The following is a 19,484-nucleotide window of genomic DNA, read 5'->3' on the forward strand; positions in this document are numbered from 1 at the left end:
TCAAATCGGATTCGGGTTGTGTTCAGTTCGGATCAAATCGGTGCCGGGTTAAGTTCAGATCGGGTCAAGTTCGGATTCGGGTCGAGTTCAATTTGGTTACAGATCGGGTTTGGGTCTTGATTTACTCGAATCAAATCGGATCGGTTACAATTCGAAACGAATAATTTTTTTCGGGTCGGTTCGGTTTTGACACCTCTACTCATAATGGTAAGTATTAAGGTCCATAAGGTCCATTTTACCGTAGCTAACTTCTATTATTACTCTATTTGTCCCCTTCTGTTTGTTTATATAATTCCATTTGTAATTATTAGGGCCTGTTTCGATTTATTAAAAACAACTAAACTGAACTAAACTAATTGAGGTTGAACTGAATAGAACTGAAAAGAATTGTTCATGAGACAAGGAAATTAGGAATTTAACTGAACTGAACTGATTGGAGTTGAATTGAACTAAACTGGACTGAAATTAAGCTGAACAAAACAGGCCCTTAGTTGAATGGAGTTGATAAGTGATAATGTGACATATCATCACATATATATATTCAGATTATTGTAATCAACGTATAGAAATTTAAAGGTAACAAAGTTACTTCGTATATTCTATTACATTCACTAGTCTGGTAATGCAACATATCATCACATATATATATTCAGATTGTAATCAACGTATAGAAATTTAAAGGTAACAAAGTTACTTCGTATATTCTATTACATTCACTAGTCTGGTAAGACGACCATGATGGATGCAATAAATGCATCCATTTCTCCTATCATGCATTAGTAGTAAGTTATTAGTAACTAAAAAATGGTTAAGTGCATAGAATAGAAGTTTCACCATCAAACCTTGTTGGCTAATTGTTGAATCATCAATGACGCAAAGCTGAGGAGTGAGGACCTCAATCATTTAAGGATAGAGTACGAAACTGCACCACAAAATATCGTTGTTAGCCTATCAAGTAGGGTATTACCATTCCGGGACTGGTGCAATCATCTGTTTATCACGGAGGATGGTGATCGGAGCTGCTCAATGACCAGCACATGCCGCACACCGACAGTTTCTCTAGTTGTATGGTCTAAAAAATTTACTAACATTATGTACGTATGATACAGATCCCTAAATATTGAAAACCTACCAAATAACAGCAATGTCAATGTCAATTAAAGTTGAACTCGAACTACTAGGGCTTTATGTTAAAACAAATTGGTGAAAAAAATTGTCCAATAGAGTAATAGAACTATAAATTAAGCATACTCCCATTTTTATAAGCAGAAGATCTGAGCCCAACTTAAGGAATTGAGTTGTACATCATTTTTATCTTTAACATTTTTTATTTTCTTAAGATTTAACTTCAATGGTGGGGGTCTTTAAAGACCCCCTAAATAATGTAATGGGCTTCTTCCTTTTGGAAGTACCCTTAAATATAACAGAAATATACCCACTTCATTATAGTGCAAATATAATTGCGGATGTTTATAGGGAGAAAACTTGGAAAAGGCTTAAGAACGTAATTAACTAATAACATCGAATTAATACAATAAGATCCAACACAATTTTTGAAATTAAATTTATTGCTTTAAAAATTATATAACAATGACCCAAGAACAAGATCAAATGTTCAAAATTAATGTTGCATAATCAGAAACTTAGTAATTGACTGAAAGATGAGATAAACGTTTTGCTAAACTATTCCATTTCAAGATGTACTTAAAAATAACATCAATAATCCCACATCAATTAGAAGAAATTGAAGCAAAATTTACTGACAAAGTCAAAGATGATAAAAGATGCCGACGTTTTTTTTTTTTTTTAACCGGCAAAGTCAAAGTCTTGTACGATTAATTAATGGTTGACAATTACCAGCAAACATGATACAAATCTCATAATATAGTTTCCGAAATTATACATCGATAATCCAAGAACAAGGATATCAAATTCCTTGCAAAACAAGATTAGGATAATGGTCAAAATACAGACATATATAATATACCTTCCAAATTGAAGAATCTCAATTTGTAAGTAGTGCCAACAAGATAATTAGGAGACAAACTCATTCTCCTAGAGGGATTTATTGAAGCTAAGACTGCGCTGTGCTCCCAGTCTTCGTCTACGAAGACGCTCTGCAATATTGAATGCCAGTTCTAGAGATTGGGAAGCATTGAGTCTAGGATCACAGTGTGTGTGGTAACGAGAGCCCAGATCATCGTATGTGATGGTACGTCCACCTCCTACACACTCCGTTACATTTTGACCTGTCATCTCAAGATGGACTCCTCCAGCATAGCTTCCTTCTTGATCGTGAACATCAAAAAATGCTCCAACCTCGGCCTTGTCACAAAAAGCACATACATCACTTTATCAGTTTCAATACAACTAGAAGTTTAGAATCAAGTATAGCCATAAATCACAATGTATAGGCAGTATAGCAACACTTAGCTCAAAACTTTGTTGTCATGGTTGCATAAACCATAACATAAACAAATACAAATCCTAGAAAACTTAAGATAAGTTTCATTCGAATCATGTGTGCTGACACTTAACATCTGATAAGAAGTCGAAAGTAGTCTTAGGCATTAGAATGAAAGAACAATTCAGGTGGCACAATCATGTGATTGTTTATTCTATGGTTCATTACCTTCAAAGTTAGATATATCAAGCAACTATCATGCTTTTCCACAGCTCACGGCATAGCTTTTTTAGGGATCTAGTATGCTAGTACAAAGTTCATCTTACGATTCAGAATTCCCAAAAGGGATGTACAGATTATATGATTTATAGTAGCATGATAAATACTTGTAATGGTACTTGTTCTGTGCTTCTGTCCATAATTATGTATCTAGGTAACTACAAATAGGGTCAAGCTTCACGGAGAGCATATAAGACTAGTACTACAAAAGAGTTTGCACTTATTTGAATTGCAAAAATAAAACAGTACATACCCTAATGGAATCAAAGGATCGGGTTTTGAGTCCAGAAGGAGCCTTGATGGTGTTTCCGTGCATCGGATCACTGACCCAAGTAACAATTTGACCAGCACGGCGAACTGCCCTAATAAGTTTTGGAAGCTTTACCCTCATGTTCTCAGCTCCCATCCTGGTAATCACTGTAATCCTCCCAGGCTTGTTTTGAGGGTTCAAAATGTCAATGAGCTTAACTAGCTCATTAGGATCCATCTTGTCACTCACCTGAACCATGAACAATAATTAGCATCATCAGCATGTAAAAAAAATCAAATATATTGTTCATAGAAACATAGAGATTTGTGTAATCACATCAATAAGAACAAAATTTAAGGAACAAACAAAACAAGATATGTTAACTTTATGTCAAATGTGCACAAGAACCTTGTTTGATAGGATGCCATGGCTAAAGGATGAATTAAAAAGAATTTAACGTATAGCTCCAAATACCTTAATGCCAAGAGGGTTAGCAACTCCTCTCAAAAACTCAACATGAGCACAGTCAAGTTGTCGCGTACGCTCCCCTACCCAAACCATATGAGCAGAACAATCATAGAACAAGCCAGAAGTTGAATCTTCTCTAGTAAGAGCTTGCTCATATGGCAAGAGCAAGCACTCGTGCGATGTCCAGAACTCTGTTGTTGTCATGATTGGGTGATCAAGGGGAAGTCCAGCCGCCGCCATGAAGCCAAGAGCTTCATCAACTCGATGTGCAAGTTCACGGTACCTATTGAAAATCAGCAAATGTCAGTAAAACAAATAATTGTGTTACTAGCACATCATTTCAAATAAAGTACATTGGCATACATACTCTCGTCACAAAGACAGGTCAATGCATATATACATGGAAATTCCATTTGATAAGTGAGTCATGAGTGAAATCCCAAATTAGTAGATATGGAACAACAGTGACTCAGTTAAACAATAATAATTAAGGTTTAAAAACTTAAAGTCAGACACAATACTTGTTTCAGTTATCAATCTTTGTCAGACCAGATTTTCTAAATAACATCAATAAAGATGAATAGCCAAGTTGACAAAACCTTCATGAACACAGTCAAAGCGAGCAAATACATGTAAAAGGTGATTCATTCAATATTTAAAAGTGAGGATTTCTGAAGTTTTTTAAATACCATTTTCCAACAACTAAGAGAACATGTGACATGAGCTGATGAGCAGATAAACCAAAAGCTCCTTCTTATGAAGACAACAAAGCATGAAATACTGGAAATGCAGGAGAGATTCAATATATAGCTAATGAAATTGCTCTCAAAGTAAAAACATGTGGCTATGCTGATATTTGGAAGGAGAGGGGGGGGGGGGGGGGGGGGGTTGGAGTATACCTGTCCCCTTGCTCACTGTGGTCTGTGAAATCGAGATTCCAATGTGTGACCCGTTGCATGGCAGCATACCCTCCAGTAGCAAAGGCCCTAAGAAGGTTCAAAGTTGCCACTGATTGCGTGTACGCCCTTATCATCCTATGAGGATCTGGAATCCTAGCCTTTTCCTCAAAGACATCACCATTGATGTTGTCACCCCTGTAGCTAGGCAATTTCACTCCATCCTTCTCCTCAAACCCATCTGATCTTGGCTTGGCAAATTGACCAGCCATTCTTCCCACCTAAACAAAACATCATCATCGTCAAACCTTCAATATCATTGATTCACATATAATTCCTGATGCCAATTGCAATCACCCTGCACAGCCAAGGCTGCTATATGATAAAACTCCTAATGCTAATAACCCAGACTCATCAACTCCCATGCGAAAATATAAAAGTACTCATTATTAGACTCAATAAGGTATAACAAGAACACTTAAACCATGAAACATTCACAAGAACTATATTAACTCCAACATAGAAGCAAAAGTTTTAATCCGATAGACAAAAGGTGCATGAACTTGAACAACTACACTACTTAATAATGTTAAAATTTTCCAAGCCTAAAGGCAAAAATTTTCCTAATATAGGCCAGCTAAGTATCCTACTCCATGTCCCCATTCAAAAAATATGAGGAATGTCATCTGTCATCGACAACAACCTAACGTGATGCTTTTAAGTTTGTTCTTATAAAGTATAAACTGCATCAATGCTTGGTGAGTCGGACTAAGTCTTGAAAAACTAACATCTCTTGTGTGTTATACTATACACTGCAACATGATCATAAGGTCCTTCAATAGTTCTTTATCAACTGTAATCAATATTGAAAACTCAGATAATGCAATAAGAAGACATACTCGATATTCTAAACACAACAAAAAATAAGCAAATTTCATATAGGAAGCCAAATTATCACAACAGCTTTGGGAATTTAAGTCATGCCTTTAATCATGTTAATAGCAACAGTGATCATATTGCATTAGATATTCAAAGCATGCATCTTTGGATTTAAGTATTGATATAATCTTCACTAGACCAACCTTATGCCCAAATCTTCAAATTCAACCAACAAATTCCAAAAATTTATCACTCAAATTAAAGTATCCAACTACCATAATCATTAATAGCCAAAATTTGCATCACACATTAAAAAAAATCTTTTTTCCAACCATACAATTGTTCCACCAACCCAATCAAAATCACTACCCTACATCCAATTAAACTCCAAAATAAAGTAATCAACCACTCAAACAATAATAATCAATTATTTACTCTTAATACATCCAATCATTTTTCGGCACTAGTCAAAGATATGCATTGGAGACCATAAAAACTCCGTTAGTACGGAGAATCGAGTAAAACAAAAGAAAACCAATAATAATAAGAGGGTAGTCAGAATTGATACCTTAACAACAGGCATTTGACCACCAAACATAAGAACAACACTCATCTGAAGAAGAACCCTAAAAGTATCCCTAATATTATTAGCACTAAACTCCTTAAAACTCTCAGCGCAATCTCCACCTTGTAACAAAAACGCGTTTCCCATTGCAGCTTGTCCAATCCTTTCCTCAAGACTTCGAGCTTCACCCGCGAACACAATTGGGGGAAACGATTCAAGGGTTTTGAGAACCGAATCAAGCTCATTCGGGTTCGGGTATTCGGGTTGTTGAAGGGCTTTCTTTGATTTCCAGCTTTCTAATGACCATTTTGGGTCTGGGGTTCGGGTTGTGGTGGTTGTTGAAGGAGATTTTGAGGAAGATGAGGCTTTGATTTTGAGGAGAGAGAAAGTGGGTTGATGGGGTTTTGGAGAATTGAATTGAGGGGAATTGTAAAGGAGAGATTTTGTTGTCAGAGATGATGAACTTGTTGTCAGAGCCATGTTTCTGGGTTTGGATTCCCCAGTTATTCCCCTGTTTTTCCTCTGTTTTTTAAGGTTTAGAGATTTTGTTTGAGAGGAGAAGAAGAAGGCGAGGGTTGAATTAGATAGGAGTTCTGAAGTTTGTGTTTTATGTACCCAACTTTTTATTTTACTTTTTGTAATTTTATTTTATTTCATTTTTTGTGTTACTATTTTGTTTGTACTTGCATTTTTTAGTTTATGCTATTAGTAGATGACTAGATGCTAGGAGTAGGTGGGATTATTGTATGGTTGGAAAATTGGTCAAATACTCAAATTTGCCGTCAAAAAAAGTAGGAATTATTGTGCTCCTTAATGGGAAATAATTTAATCCTAAAGTTTTTATAATCCTAGATTTTCTTTCCTAATTGAGTAAGAAGTAATTTTTTAGTTTGTTATTTAATTTCTATATTATATCACTTAATATCCTTAATGGGTCATGTTTAGGTAGTATATTTCTATTATTTTATCTATAATAAAGATTATCTTTTTATTAATTCTAAACATATCCTATTTGAACTTATAGCTCTATCCTATTCAATATAATCTAATTATTTCCCTTAAAAAAATTCCTATCTAAATTATTTAGATAAGTGAGACAAATAAGCATTAAGATGACAATTATTGTACCTATTAGGCTTTGAAAATATGATTATTTATCTTCTCCACTCTTAATGGGCCTAATATAATCCGGTAATTTGATTGGGTTGTACCATGTAAGGTCATGGCCCAATATCAATTTATTATTGAACAAAATCTTGAAATCCTCAATACCTTGGAATGAACAAGTAATCATTTAATCATTGACTATTATACACGATTGACTATGTTTCCTCTTCATTCACAATAATAACATACTTTTGTAAAAATTGTTAAAAACATCTTTAGAAAACAAATTCCAAATTTTGATACAAGACACCTTCTTCAAAGGGTAATGTTAAGTGCTACTCTAACTAGCCTATTTAGACAATTGAGTACATACCATTATACCAATGCATGTTGAATGAACCCCTAATTGGAAGATTCAACTTGAATTAATCACTTGTTTTGGTGGTCTCATTACAAAGGCTTTGATAGCAGGCTTAAGCTTCTCCGAACCCTTAATGATGATTAAGAACAACAAACGATACAAAACCACCATTCCTAGCAATATAGCAAGATTAACCCACTTTGAATAGCTTGTTTCCACTTGCCACATATCCTTGAGGATCATTGTACCAGATATCATAGGACTTGAACTCAAACTCGAACTTAATAAACCCGAATTTGTTTCTTGTTTATTAGGGATTTCTAACCCTTCAAACTCATTCTTAAACAACCCTTGATATGCATACTTAGTGAAGGATATGTAGTAAAGAGGGTATCTCCAAAATGGTTTAGGTAAATCACTTGGTAATCGAAAAAATCCTGCACCTAATATCATTAAACCTTGAACTCCTGCCCCAGTGATTATGCCCATAAGAAATGTTGGTACAATACTTGCAACTATCATCATTAAGCTCTCAACTAACATCATGCAAGAGAAGAGAATCATAGCAAAGTATATAAAATTATGGTAATCTCTCTTTAGTCCCGGTAAGTAGTATGTGATTGCTCCGGGAATGAGAGACACTAGAAGCAAGTATGGCATTGATGATAGAGTGTTTGCCACAACAAAGGATGTTGCCCCGTAATGCCCATTCAATCTTTCGCGTTTAAACACCTGTACATGTGTGTTTAACAACATGACCAAAATTAGAATGATATAATATTACTTTTCAATTTTAAATATCAATGCAATAACTAACAACTCTTTACATCTTTAAAAACACTTATACAGAAATGAATTGAGAGAGTATATTCATAGTTTTCATGTGCTTTATACCTTCATATCTTCGACAAAGGAGGGAAATCCTCCTATGGTCATGAAAGTTAAAAACGAAGACACGAACATAAGCAACCAACCTTTAGCCTGAAATATTCAAACATGTATACAAATTACATGTTTACCTTAATTGAAGCATACTATAAATTTAAAGATGCAATGCATTAATTAGGAGCAAAATTCTAACCTGGATTGAGTTGTAATTATATCCAAGATCAAAGAAGATGGTGCCTAATCCAAAAGCCAAAATGAGGTAGACCAAAAACCGCAACCAATAATAGCCTAAATCACGGTACATGTTTACAAATGACCTTCTTGTAAGAACTTCACATTGAGTAAAGAAACTAGCACGCTTTTTTCTCTCCAATTTTTCACCTTTCTGCAATTAATTTGAATATTAGTTTACTGAAATGCAAAATAATGAAAATAAAAACAAAAAATTCAACAAGAAAATATTGAGTACAATGTGATTCATGCACCTGTTCGCATACTGTTGAAATAATTCCTCTAACTCGTTTGTAATTTTCAGATGACTTGTATGATTCCAACAAGATATTGACATTTTCCTCTGTTGATCTTCTTTCGACTAACCCTTGTTCAATATCCTAATAATAAAAGTATTAGTATTTAATCTTTCACAAAAAAAATTCCAAGATTATGTACAAAAAAAAAAAAAAGGTTAGTTCATAGCGTTGTACCCAAAAAAAGCAAAATTAATTTGGATTAAGTGTTCTACCTCATCAAAGTCTTTGTTTATCAATTCAAGGAAGTGATCCGCCGGGTTTTGAAGTAAAGGGCATGGGTAACCATTGGTTGCAAAAAACTACATCAAAAATTTCAATTAGTTATACAAAGTAATTCATTTCATAACTTAAATATTCTACATCCGCCACTAGTCACACGTCTTTTAATCTTTGTGCAAATAGTCGATGTTAACTTATCATCCAGTTATCCTAATGACGGCGTAAATGATAAAACTCACCTCATTTGCTTGGTCTCCAGCAGGGCCAAAATAAACTGTTCTACCAGCAGACAAAAGACAAAGATTATCAAACAACCTAAAAACTTGACTACTTGGTTGGTGAATTGATGCAATAATAGTCCTCCCATTTCTTCTTTCATTGCCTACTATTCTACTCATAACATAGAATGAAGCTGCACTATCAAGCCCACTCGTTGGCTCGTCTAGGAAAAGCAGCTTAGGGTGTGTTAGTATCTCAATGCATATACTAAGTCTTCTCCTTTCGCCGCCACTTAAGCCTTTGATCCCCCACCCTCCTATCCTTGTGTTTATTGCTTCTTGTAATCCCATCTCCTTTATGCAATCATCTGCCCTCTTTCTCTTCTCAGATTTTGACATGGATGCCGGTAATTGGAGCTCGCTTGAGTAGTACACAGTCTCTTGTAATGTTAGGGTTGTTACCAATGCATCGTCTTGTGTTACATAAGCCTGTTTAGATGTAGCATGTCAACTATTAGTCCAACAATAATTTGATCATTATTTATAATTTACGGAGTAACAATGATCAATTTACCATTCATTGTTGTTTAATGTTTCTACTTTTAACTTCTTATTATCCATAATCCTTAGAAATATTGGCGGTTGCAACAAAATATACTAGGGTGGGGGCGGACCAACAACAGTTGAATTCACGAAAATGTACACCAAATTATGTAAATTTTACTCAACCAATGTATGAAACCTTTACTTGCAAAGATTGTCATCAACAAAGCTGAATTTTAAGCTACTTGTTATTCTCCTATCAAATTATATACAGTAGCAATCATTAATAAAAACTATTACTTCGTATATTAATTTATCTCACCCCTACCTAGGATTACGTTTAGCATTTTCCACACAGCAATATAATCTTTTTTTTTCCTTCTTCCTCTTTTTTTTTTTTTTTTTTTTTTTTTTTGCAAATGAGCCCCAGGAAAAGAAAACAAACCAAAATTAAACTAAGGAAGTACAAACCGTGACATAGCCGCACCTACTACATTAAATACAGCAATATAATCATACATCAAACTTAAAACTTAAAACTTATAACATACCAATGTGCCATAAGTAAGAGCTTGTTTGTAACCATTGACAAAAAGTTGTCCACTTTGTTTGGTGTTCATATCCAATCTTCCTACAATTAAAAACCAAATCACCAATTACATTGATAAATAAATGTACATGGTACAAACTCTCTAAAGAAAGAAGAAGAAACCAAACAACAACAAACCTGCTAAGGCATCAAGGAGAGTGGATTTGCCACACCCGGAAGGACCCATGATAGCCAAAACCTGACCAGGGCAAGCATAACCCGAGACATCTTCAAGTATATTTTTAGTACTACCTTCTCTATTAGAAACCTTAACACACAAATCTTCCCATGTTAAGTACACACCGTCATCTCTACACAACTTCGAAGGTGGGGGTGGTGGCTCCATTGCATCTCCGGCTTTAGTATTCATCGCGGCTAGAGAAGAAAGAACGAAGTCTTAACCACCACAAACGCTAGCTACTTATGTAATCGACGAGAAATGGCTATGAGGAACAATGCTATGATGCTAAATGTGACAATGAGAGGTTGGTGTTGTACAAGAAGTTGTTTTGTAACTTTTGTATGAGATTAGTGCGCAAATTATTGCATGGTTTGTACAAATATTGTGACTTTGTTAGAAGTTTGTTACATATCTTTTGATGTGCTTTCGGCCTTCAATTTAGTTGTCTGCCTTCGGAAGTTCGGCATGTAGATTGTCTGTATTATCTGACTCTGATGTTATCATTTTTCTTTTTTTCTTTTTTTTGGTAAGAGATTTTTCTTTCGTTACTCAACATGCCAGCCACAAAAGACCAAATTATTTAATGTAAACCAATAAAATTCAAATCTTAGAGGATTTTCTCCATTAATTGGATTGAAAGAGTTATTTTTTTCAAATGGAAAATAAATTTTGTATCTCTTTAACTACTTTGATTAGCCAGCCGGTAATTGAAATGTTAATTTACTGGAAAACTAATGAAGTTCTAATCGATAATGATTTAACATGGAACCGTAAATAGATTTAGGCAACATAATAAATCAAGAACAATTTATCGAAGTATGTCTACATTAAAATTAGCTTATAAAATTACACGTACTATATGTACGAAGTAGTATCATTTGTTGCCAAATAGATACTCCGTATTTTACTAATTTAATCAACTAACACTATGTAAGCATTAACGACTCATGTAGTAGGTTGTATTAATGAGCTTATATATAATATTGTAAAGAAAGATTCACGACAATGTCAATAGGTGTGGTACTTAATCCCCAAGTGCATATTTACTACCTCAAAAATGGTTGTAGACGATTATGAAAAATTCATTAACATTATTATAATTTGATGCCGTGAATCAAGCAAGCTAGTGTAGCGTATGAGTTTATTCACCCATTTGGCTATTTCCTCCAAATACGTAGAGGACAATATAGGAGTCTTGGAAAATAACAATGAACACTTTCTAGACATCTAGTACTTGATATCTCACCTAAACGACAACAGTAACGTTGACAAATCAGACATAGTCACAATTTATGATGGCTTCTTATTATATTTTGGGGTCGATCAATAACACTTTACACTTTGAAATTGAAAAAAGTTTGAAAATTAAGTTGTCTTCTCATCAGTAGATGTTTCTCTCACATTACGCTTTGAAAATTCAACTTCCATGGAAAATTCAGCATTATCAATGGCAATGATTTACTTGTGATTAATGCTAAAGACGGCGACAGCGAGTAATGATTCATTTAAGTTTATGACTGATGATTTCAGAAATCACAATTTGTATGTATTGAACTATCTTAGGACCACTATCTTAAACTCAGACTTTATCTTCCTAACAATAATTTTAAAAAATACAACCTCAAACCAAGTTTGTATATTGTAACCAATTCGATGTTCAAGTTTTACTACGGAGCATTTCTTTTGAACTTGCACCAGTACTGTGCAAACAGGCATATCCTAAACAAGAAAGCAAATCCAAATTCATAGAACGGTAGTGATAGACCCTGATAGCGTGATTGATATGTTTCAGCCTTTGGGGCTCTGTAGACCAGGCAGCGATCCCCTCCCCTTCCCCATTTTTTTCTCTTTCAAACGCAATTCTAGCTGCTTATCCTAGTAGACCCAAAAATGGAGAGAAAGAATACAAGGCAAGAAAGACCTACGCAAATTATATCATCCTCAGAAAACTCAAACACATAATTACATTGTTGATCATAAAATTCATTGTTGCTGCAATCAAAAAGTTCCTCAGAGAGTCCCCAAAAGAGTCACCAACTCTAAGGATGATTGATGACAAGAGAGCATCACGATATATATCCTCCCAATTACCATCTCAACAGTCAACAACTTATGTTCTAAACAAACTCAAGCATAATTTTACTAATAAGGACCGTAACGCATTGGCATTCTGAACCTCGGGGCTTTTCTGCAGAAAGGAAACAGAGATTGTTTGAAAACTGACAACATTCAATCTCGAAAGCTAAAATTACTCTGTATTGTAAAGGGGAGGGGGGGGGGGGGGGGTAGGGGATGCAAAGTGAAATGTGAACAAAATAAATAAAATAAAAACATTTTGTTATCTAATTATTTAAAGGAGAAATTATACAAGAGCTTTTGATCCCAAAAAAGAAAGACGAAAAAAAAAAAAAAAAAAGGTTATAAGAACTTACCCATATCCATAAGGTGAGTAGAAAAATGGTGGTGGTGGATATGCACCCCTAAAACCATAGCCTCCCATATAAGGACTGGCGACGCGCCTAGGGCGAAACTGCTTCATTCCTGGAACATTGGTTCTCTTTGCTGTCACCTTCAGTCATATCAAAGACAAATCAGAAAATGAAAAATATTAAATAAAGGAAGCCAAAGGACAATCAATTCAGAATTTCAGACAATGGTATGGCAATAGTAGTAATTCAAACTAGGGATTTCTGACCTTCAACTGGCGACCATGCAGAACAGATTCACTCAACCGAATTGCTTCTTGAACAGCCTCTGGCTCTACAAATTCCACATAAGCATATCCCTTTGGTTGTCCGAATTTGTTAGTCCGAATGGTCACCCTGTTTACAGTTCCACACGACTGAAAGTGCTGCTGCACCTCTTCAGGCGTGCAAGCATAATCAACCTGCAATGTGTCTTTAATCAGGCTACAATAATTTGACCAAAATAAGATTTTCCTGTAGAATTATGTAAGTCTCTTTACCTAGTATTGCTAATAAGAAATTCAAATACAAACGAAGTGCTTCTTTAAAATTCAATAAGAAAGCTAAATGACACTAGAACAAAAGCATTAAACTCACAAAAAGTTTGAACAGGATGGGCTTCACAATGCAGAAACTCCCGCTCAGCCTTTCATCTAAGCAATCAATCATAGAATGGGAAGAAAGCAAGGTGGGAGTCAGCTGTCACTCTGTCAGATAGGTTATCAGAAGAAAAAAAAAGTAGTAGATCCATCCCGTGCGGCTTTGTTAGCTAGATTAATCTGAGGGCTTTGATTTCACATGCTTCAGTTTTGAAACGATAAGTTAATGACCTGAGCTCAAATGTTCAAGGATCAACTGCCACAGGAGCTAGGCTGGTGCTTACAGCAATCAAACCCTAGTTGGTAAGTTGTAATGACTCCATACCAACAAATTGTATTCAAAGACTTTAAACTTCACAATGATGCTGGTGGACTCTATGTAATGAATTATCCAGTTGCTCCCTCTGCTCCATAGTCCAAAAATATAGAGATATTGGCACAGCATTTTAAAAACAGTTGTTGAATTTTAAAGAGGGTCAAGATGAATAGTTAGAGAAAGTGTTGGGGAAAAAAAAGAGAGATTGATGCAGTTGAGGAACAAAAAGAACAAGTATGGAAAGGAAGTATGAGGTTCTTTATGGAACACTCCAGAATCCAGATAGAAAAGTTTGAAGCAAATGTCAGGGTGGAAGGGGGTGTTGAGGCTTGTGAGATACTGAATATAGGGATACAAACTCTTAGGTGATAGCCAATTTCTGTCTAGCTTTTGGAAGGGGTGAAGAGACTGGATGGAAGGATGAGTCCAGCTGCAACTAAAATCGAGATGTAAAGTTGAGTGCAGATCACCCACTTCACTGAAGAAAGGTTTACCAACAGATAGACGGCGGCAAGAATTTACTTACTTGATTTGGGAAGCAAGAAATGTTGTCTCACTGTGTTTCAAACGAAAGTTGTTTCCATTTACGACACATTGGCATGACTATTGCAGCCTATATTACTGAGATATGGGTATAAGAGACGCATACAGATTACATTTAAATGTCACACATGAAAGATATAATGTCAAACAAGGAAACATTTTTTGTAATATATGGACTCAAGTGAAAGGCCAAGAAATTCAGAAAACATAAGTATTCCCATTTTAGAAAGACTTTTTGGATGTGTACAATGCGTACACACACATTTCCCATAGATTTGTTTTGTTAATTCTTGTTAAAATTAAGTTGTCCACCCACTTGTAAGCATATATAAGCAAATTCCCATAACTTCCCTTCTCCTCTCTCTATTACAACTCTCTCAATCAATTTGTGGTTCAAGATAATAGAATTTGAAGGTCTGACGTCTGAATGAAATTTGGAATTTTGGGTAAGAATTCAAGATCTTGAACGGTGTTCAGTGTCTAGCCCAGGTATGTAAAGACAAAATAAAGAATTGGAATTTCAGAAATTGCAGCCATTTGAAATGTTTTCACCTCAGATATTTTTTACAAATATATATATATAAATGGAGGAAAATCTAAGGGAATATACTGTTTCATAAGAGCAACTGAGCTTTGCTCTCAGTCAATTACCACCTAGCCTTCAGGTTCAGGTTTAACTGTTTAAGCCCTCAAAGGAATTTACCCCAATAATGCTTTCAGCGTCAAATGAAAACTTTAAAACGCTCATAAGCATAAATATTCCATCATTGCTCATTAACACCAGCCATTAACTTTGATGTGCCTAAACATCTGAAATGTTCGCATTTCTACTCCATTCCAAAGGTCTCACAAGTAAAAACAAACAAAAGTGTTCTGTTTCAGTAACCGTTGTTAAAATGAAATTATAAACACATTATTTCCATATCTATCACTATTCACTAGTTTCATCTTCCATCAACATATATTCATTAAAAAAAAAAAAAAAAAAAAAAAAAAAAAAAAAAAAAAAAACCACATCGCATCCAATCCTATTAAACCTCAAATATTACAAAAGGCCCAAGAAATGTACAACTGCTGAAAGTCTGAAACTACACCATCACATTCAGTCATTATAAGAATTGGGTTCAAGGTTTCTAGCCGCAAACCTTTTGCAATTGTCTAAGTCTATAATTCAAAAGGTTTGCAATATTGTTTTATAGAAAGAAGCCATTAGTTGGTCGAACTGGATCACACATCCATACCGACAATAATACACTATACAATCTAACAAGGTAGGATTTTGTTGTTATTGTGCCATGAGCCCATGCTACCTCTCTTTCATTTGAAAGAACAATAAAAAATGTTAAAAGGAAGCTTATGTTCTAAATCTTTGTGTTGTTTAAATACATAAACACAGCAATATTGTTTATCAATCTAGTGAATGGTCTCCAAAACAAAGAAGCTTCTTTAGGGTACACATAGAAGCATACTACTTTTAATTCAAATATCATCAGTAAACTATTAAACTGACAATAGAATTCTGATGGGCAAGAGATAAGAGTGAAATGTTTTAGATTGAAAGTTGCATGTTACAGGACAAAAAGGACTAGCAGCAGAAAATAGACGAAGAATAGTAATTGCATCAGAAACGCTCCCTATCTTTTAGCCAGAGCATCAACCATGATTGTACACAGATAGTCTATTTTTCCCAACATGTTATTTCCACTACAACTTCTACGGTTCTACCACTTAAATATATAAGTCTAATAATACTAGAATGCTATTCATAACTTGACAATGTGAACTTTCAAATCAAATATTTTTAAAAAAATATTTTCAGTTAGATTTCACAAAACTTCAGGAGCATACAACAGATGTGTCAAGTAGGATAGTATTGATTTTACATGATAATCCAACAATAAGGAAAACACAGAAGTTATTGAGCACTTATGCTAAGCTTTTTCAAGCAGAAGCAAGACTTAGCAAAATAACTAAAATCTACAAGGATTACTACAAAATACGGACCCATGTGATTAACAGCAACCTTTTTGATACCATAAAAATGGATCCTGATAATAATCATCATAGAAGTAAAATTAAAACAAAAATAAGAAAAACACATCCTTAATCATATACGAAGTATAATCATATAAATATAGCCAGTCATGTGCAAGAGTTTGACAATGAAATTCTTTGTTCTTGGCTATCATCTCCAACCCTTATATTATAAAGGAAGCATGTGGTTCTGCACTCCATGGGAAACCTCTGTTGGGAGCTTAGCCAGCTAGGTTGGCAATAGAGGACTAGAAATTATCAGCTTAGCCAGCTTGGTTGGCAATAGAGGACTAGAAATTATCACGATGCTGGATTCCTCTTCCAGCTCGGAAGGTATTATAAACTAGCTAGTCAGGCAGTCAAAACAGATTTCTGCAGATGTCATTCATAGTTGGGATGTACTGCCTAGTTGCCTATCCACCTCACGCCTCAAATAGTGAATGTGAGTTATGTGACATCCCTGATCTATGGATAAGACCTCAAATTTTCAGGAGGGGTTTGTATGGTCAGTGAGGATGTCATGAGCGCACAGAAACAATGGCAGCATATGAACATATGAATATGCTAATAACAGCACGATACAGTCAAGCACAAGTATAACATAATCAACCTAATAAGTTACAATCACATACTGTATGATTGCAAGTACAGAACGTATGCATCACAAAAGGTATATCATGAAAATGTGTCTTGATAATCTATGAAACTGGTAATAGGAAGAAAAAAAAAAACTCACATTGCCCACAAACACTGATCGAGAATCAACTTCCTCTCTGTTTGCTTGGTCAGCAGCCGAAACAGCAGGATCTGCAAGACACAAAACTCTTAAAGAACTGAAACTATTGAGTCATGAAATCAACAATAGCAGACTAGCAGCATGATTGCTTCCAAACCAATTAAAAGAAAAAATTAAATCAAATTGAAATTACACTAACGTATTTTATAATAAAGAAATTTTTAAAATATAGGAATCATTCCATACTTAACTATTCCAAAACTTAAAAAGTAAATTATTAAATAACTTCCCATTTATGTTCACAATTTCCTTTATGTATATTCTTTTAATAATAAGGTGGTGAAGCAGCCAGTAACAATGTATGTACTTGAAGCTTAACAAGTGCCCATGGGAACTCCTAAAACAAAGGGGCTGCAACAACTTCCCTTTCCTTCCTGTATTTACTGCTGAAAGATTTACATTTGACTGACATCTTTTATTCATTAAAGCCAAAATTTGAGTCAAAAGTCATGCCCTAAATTGCAAAGTTAAAGAGTCAAATGGATGTAAAAGTTTGTATATGACCACATTGCCAACAGATTTGCAGCCATGAATTTCAAAACCTCTAAAGCACCAGCTCATCACAAAAGAACAAGCTGAAATTCATCGCATAAAAGATCTATCACAACACACAACTACTTACACTTCATTACATTAGCAGGATTACATGACAAAGAAAGAAGAGTGAAAATGTAGCAAAACTGAAAAACATTTCCTGGACATGAGATATCCGACGATAAGTAACGGTCTACAATTCATACATCACGCAATAGGCTCAGTGAATACTCTGCTACACATGGAAAAAGCTCGCATGATAGTTTATTCAATCTACATATCAATCAAAAGCTTGATCAAAACAAACAAATCCAACCAAAATCATACAACAGGAGCCTCTAATTTCAACATAAGATAGCAAATTCCATGATCACAACATAAACACAATCCACACGACATTATTTTACGTTCAATTAAAATTCCACCATGATCACCAATTAGAACCCTAAATTATTCAATTCCAGCAACAAATCGTCTAAATAATCAACAACAATAATTCGAAAAAATACAGTAATTTTCACAAAAATAAATTTAAAAAAAAAGGAGAAAATACCTTGAACAGAACCCATCTCCTTCTCAACTTTGGCCTGCATCTCACGAAGAGCAGCGGCTTCATCTTCCATTTCCTTTAACCTCTTTTTCATATCTTCGACATCCTGAAATCAAATTATCACACATTTTCCGCCATGATTAGGGTTCGAAGAAAACTCATCCAACCAATAAAAATCAGAAAATTTTCAAAAAAAAAAAGGAAAAAGAGGAGAGAGAAAGTAGAAACCGCAGAAGGTTCAGCGTCGTTGATATCGGCAGCAGAAGTCATGTCGACGACTTGCTCTTCCGGCTGCTCCATTGTCGTCGTCGCTGATTTTCTCTCTCCTCTCTCTCTCTCAGCTGCCTCGAGACAGCAGCGGAGGAGCCGTTTGGTGTGTGTCAATGTGGAATTATTCTGATTTTTATTTTTTACTATTATGACTTATGAGAAATAAATCTGTTACTACTACAGTAGTACTTTTTACTATCATGTCTATCAACATTTGTTTGAGATGGGCTTCCAATTACTGCCAGTTCAGCCCATCAAATAACTTTTATAGTATGACTCTTTGATTGGTGGTGAATGAGAGAGGCTATCATGGTTCGGGTTGAGTCAGGTCAAGTTAAGCCTTTTGATATTAGCTAGGATCAGCGTTTGCACTTTTTAATTTATGGTCTTTCTGAATGAAACTAGTTGTTGTTTTGGATGAGATAAGCACAACCAGCGACTAGTGATAACATTATAGTTGTAAGTTTGCAACCCAAGATTAACTTTGTTTGACCGACTTTTCTAATTCATGACTAGTTGTGATCATTATATATATAACGTGACATCTAACATCAATGTGTTTGGGGCTTATAATAACAAATTTGAATTATTTATAAGGTATATCATTTACTGTGATCAAACACGTTTACACACTTTATCGTTCATCATTCTCCCAAAAAAAAAAAAAAAAAAAAAAAAACAAAAACTCAAATCTTACTTAAACGTTGGGCGGGCTTTCTTGACCTTGACCCCTTGTCCCCGAGGACAACTACTCACTCCCCTCAGACACCGCCAAACCATCGACTCATCTAGTCCAACCTTCCTAAGATAACAAATGCAAGCTTCAATCATCATTTTCAAATACATAATCATAAGTACTATGTATTACATCTTTATCTTTTTGTTATAAAAATAAAGAAATACAATTATAATTTCGGAAATTTTAACAATTGTTTTTTTGATTTAAAGGAATTGATTATTTAATTTCTAACGAATAGAAATAGAATAATCCCAAGAAAAC

General features: G+C 34.7%; 3 protein-coding genes across 3 annotated transcripts; all 3 read right to left on the reverse strand.

Moving 5' to 3' along the window:
* Positions 1-1,666: 1,666 nt before the first annotated feature.
* LOC145589987 (phospho-2-dehydro-3-deoxyheptonate aldolase 2, chloroplastic-like) lies at positions 1,667-6,320 on the reverse strand. The gene is made up of 5 exons (XM_081646716.1): positions 5,745-6,320; positions 4,301-4,578; positions 3,408-3,684; positions 2,937-3,182; positions 1,667-2,325 (listed from the first exon to the last, which is right to left on the reverse strand). The coding sequence occupies exons 1-5, from the start codon at positions 6,219-6,221 to the stop codon at positions 2,056-2,058; spliced, it is 1,548 nt and encodes a 515-aa protein (XP_081502842.1). The 5' UTR covers positions 6,222-6,320; the 3' UTR covers positions 1,667-2,055.
* Positions 6,321-7,038: 718 nt separating this feature from the next.
* On the reverse strand, positions 7,039-10,679 carry LOC145589986 (ABC transporter G family member 1-like). Its single transcript, XM_081646715.1, has 8 exons — positions 10,335-10,679; positions 10,159-10,238; positions 9,086-9,553; positions 8,840-8,926; positions 8,583-8,708; positions 8,291-8,482; positions 8,104-8,190; positions 7,039-7,941 (listed from the first exon to the last, which is right to left on the reverse strand). The coding sequence occupies exons 1-8, from the start codon at positions 10,564-10,566 to the stop codon at positions 7,264-7,266; spliced, it is 1,950 nt and encodes a 649-aa protein (XP_081502841.1). The 5' UTR covers positions 10,567-10,679; the 3' UTR covers positions 7,039-7,263.
* A 1,608-nt stretch (positions 10,680-12,287) lies between these two features.
* On the reverse strand, positions 12,288-18,619 carry LOC145588290 (polyadenylate-binding protein 2-like). Its single transcript, XM_081644932.1, has 6 exons — positions 18,443-18,619; positions 18,218-18,320; positions 17,071-17,141; positions 13,073-13,264; positions 12,810-12,946; positions 12,288-12,565 (listed from the first exon to the last, which is right to left on the reverse strand). The coding sequence occupies exons 1-6, from the start codon at positions 18,512-18,514 to the stop codon at positions 12,520-12,522; spliced, it is 621 nt and encodes a 206-aa protein (XP_081501058.1). The 5' UTR covers positions 18,515-18,619; the 3' UTR covers positions 12,288-12,519.
* Between the last annotated feature and the right edge of the window lie 865 nt (positions 18,620-19,484).

The sequence above is a fragment of the Chenopodium album genome, chromosome 17, assembly GCF_948465745.1.
Source record: "Chenopodium album chromosome 17, dcCheAlbu1.1, whole genome shotgun sequence".
Classification (NCBI taxonomy): Eukaryota; Viridiplantae; Streptophyta; class Magnoliopsida; order Caryophyllales; family Amaranthaceae; genus Chenopodium; species Chenopodium album.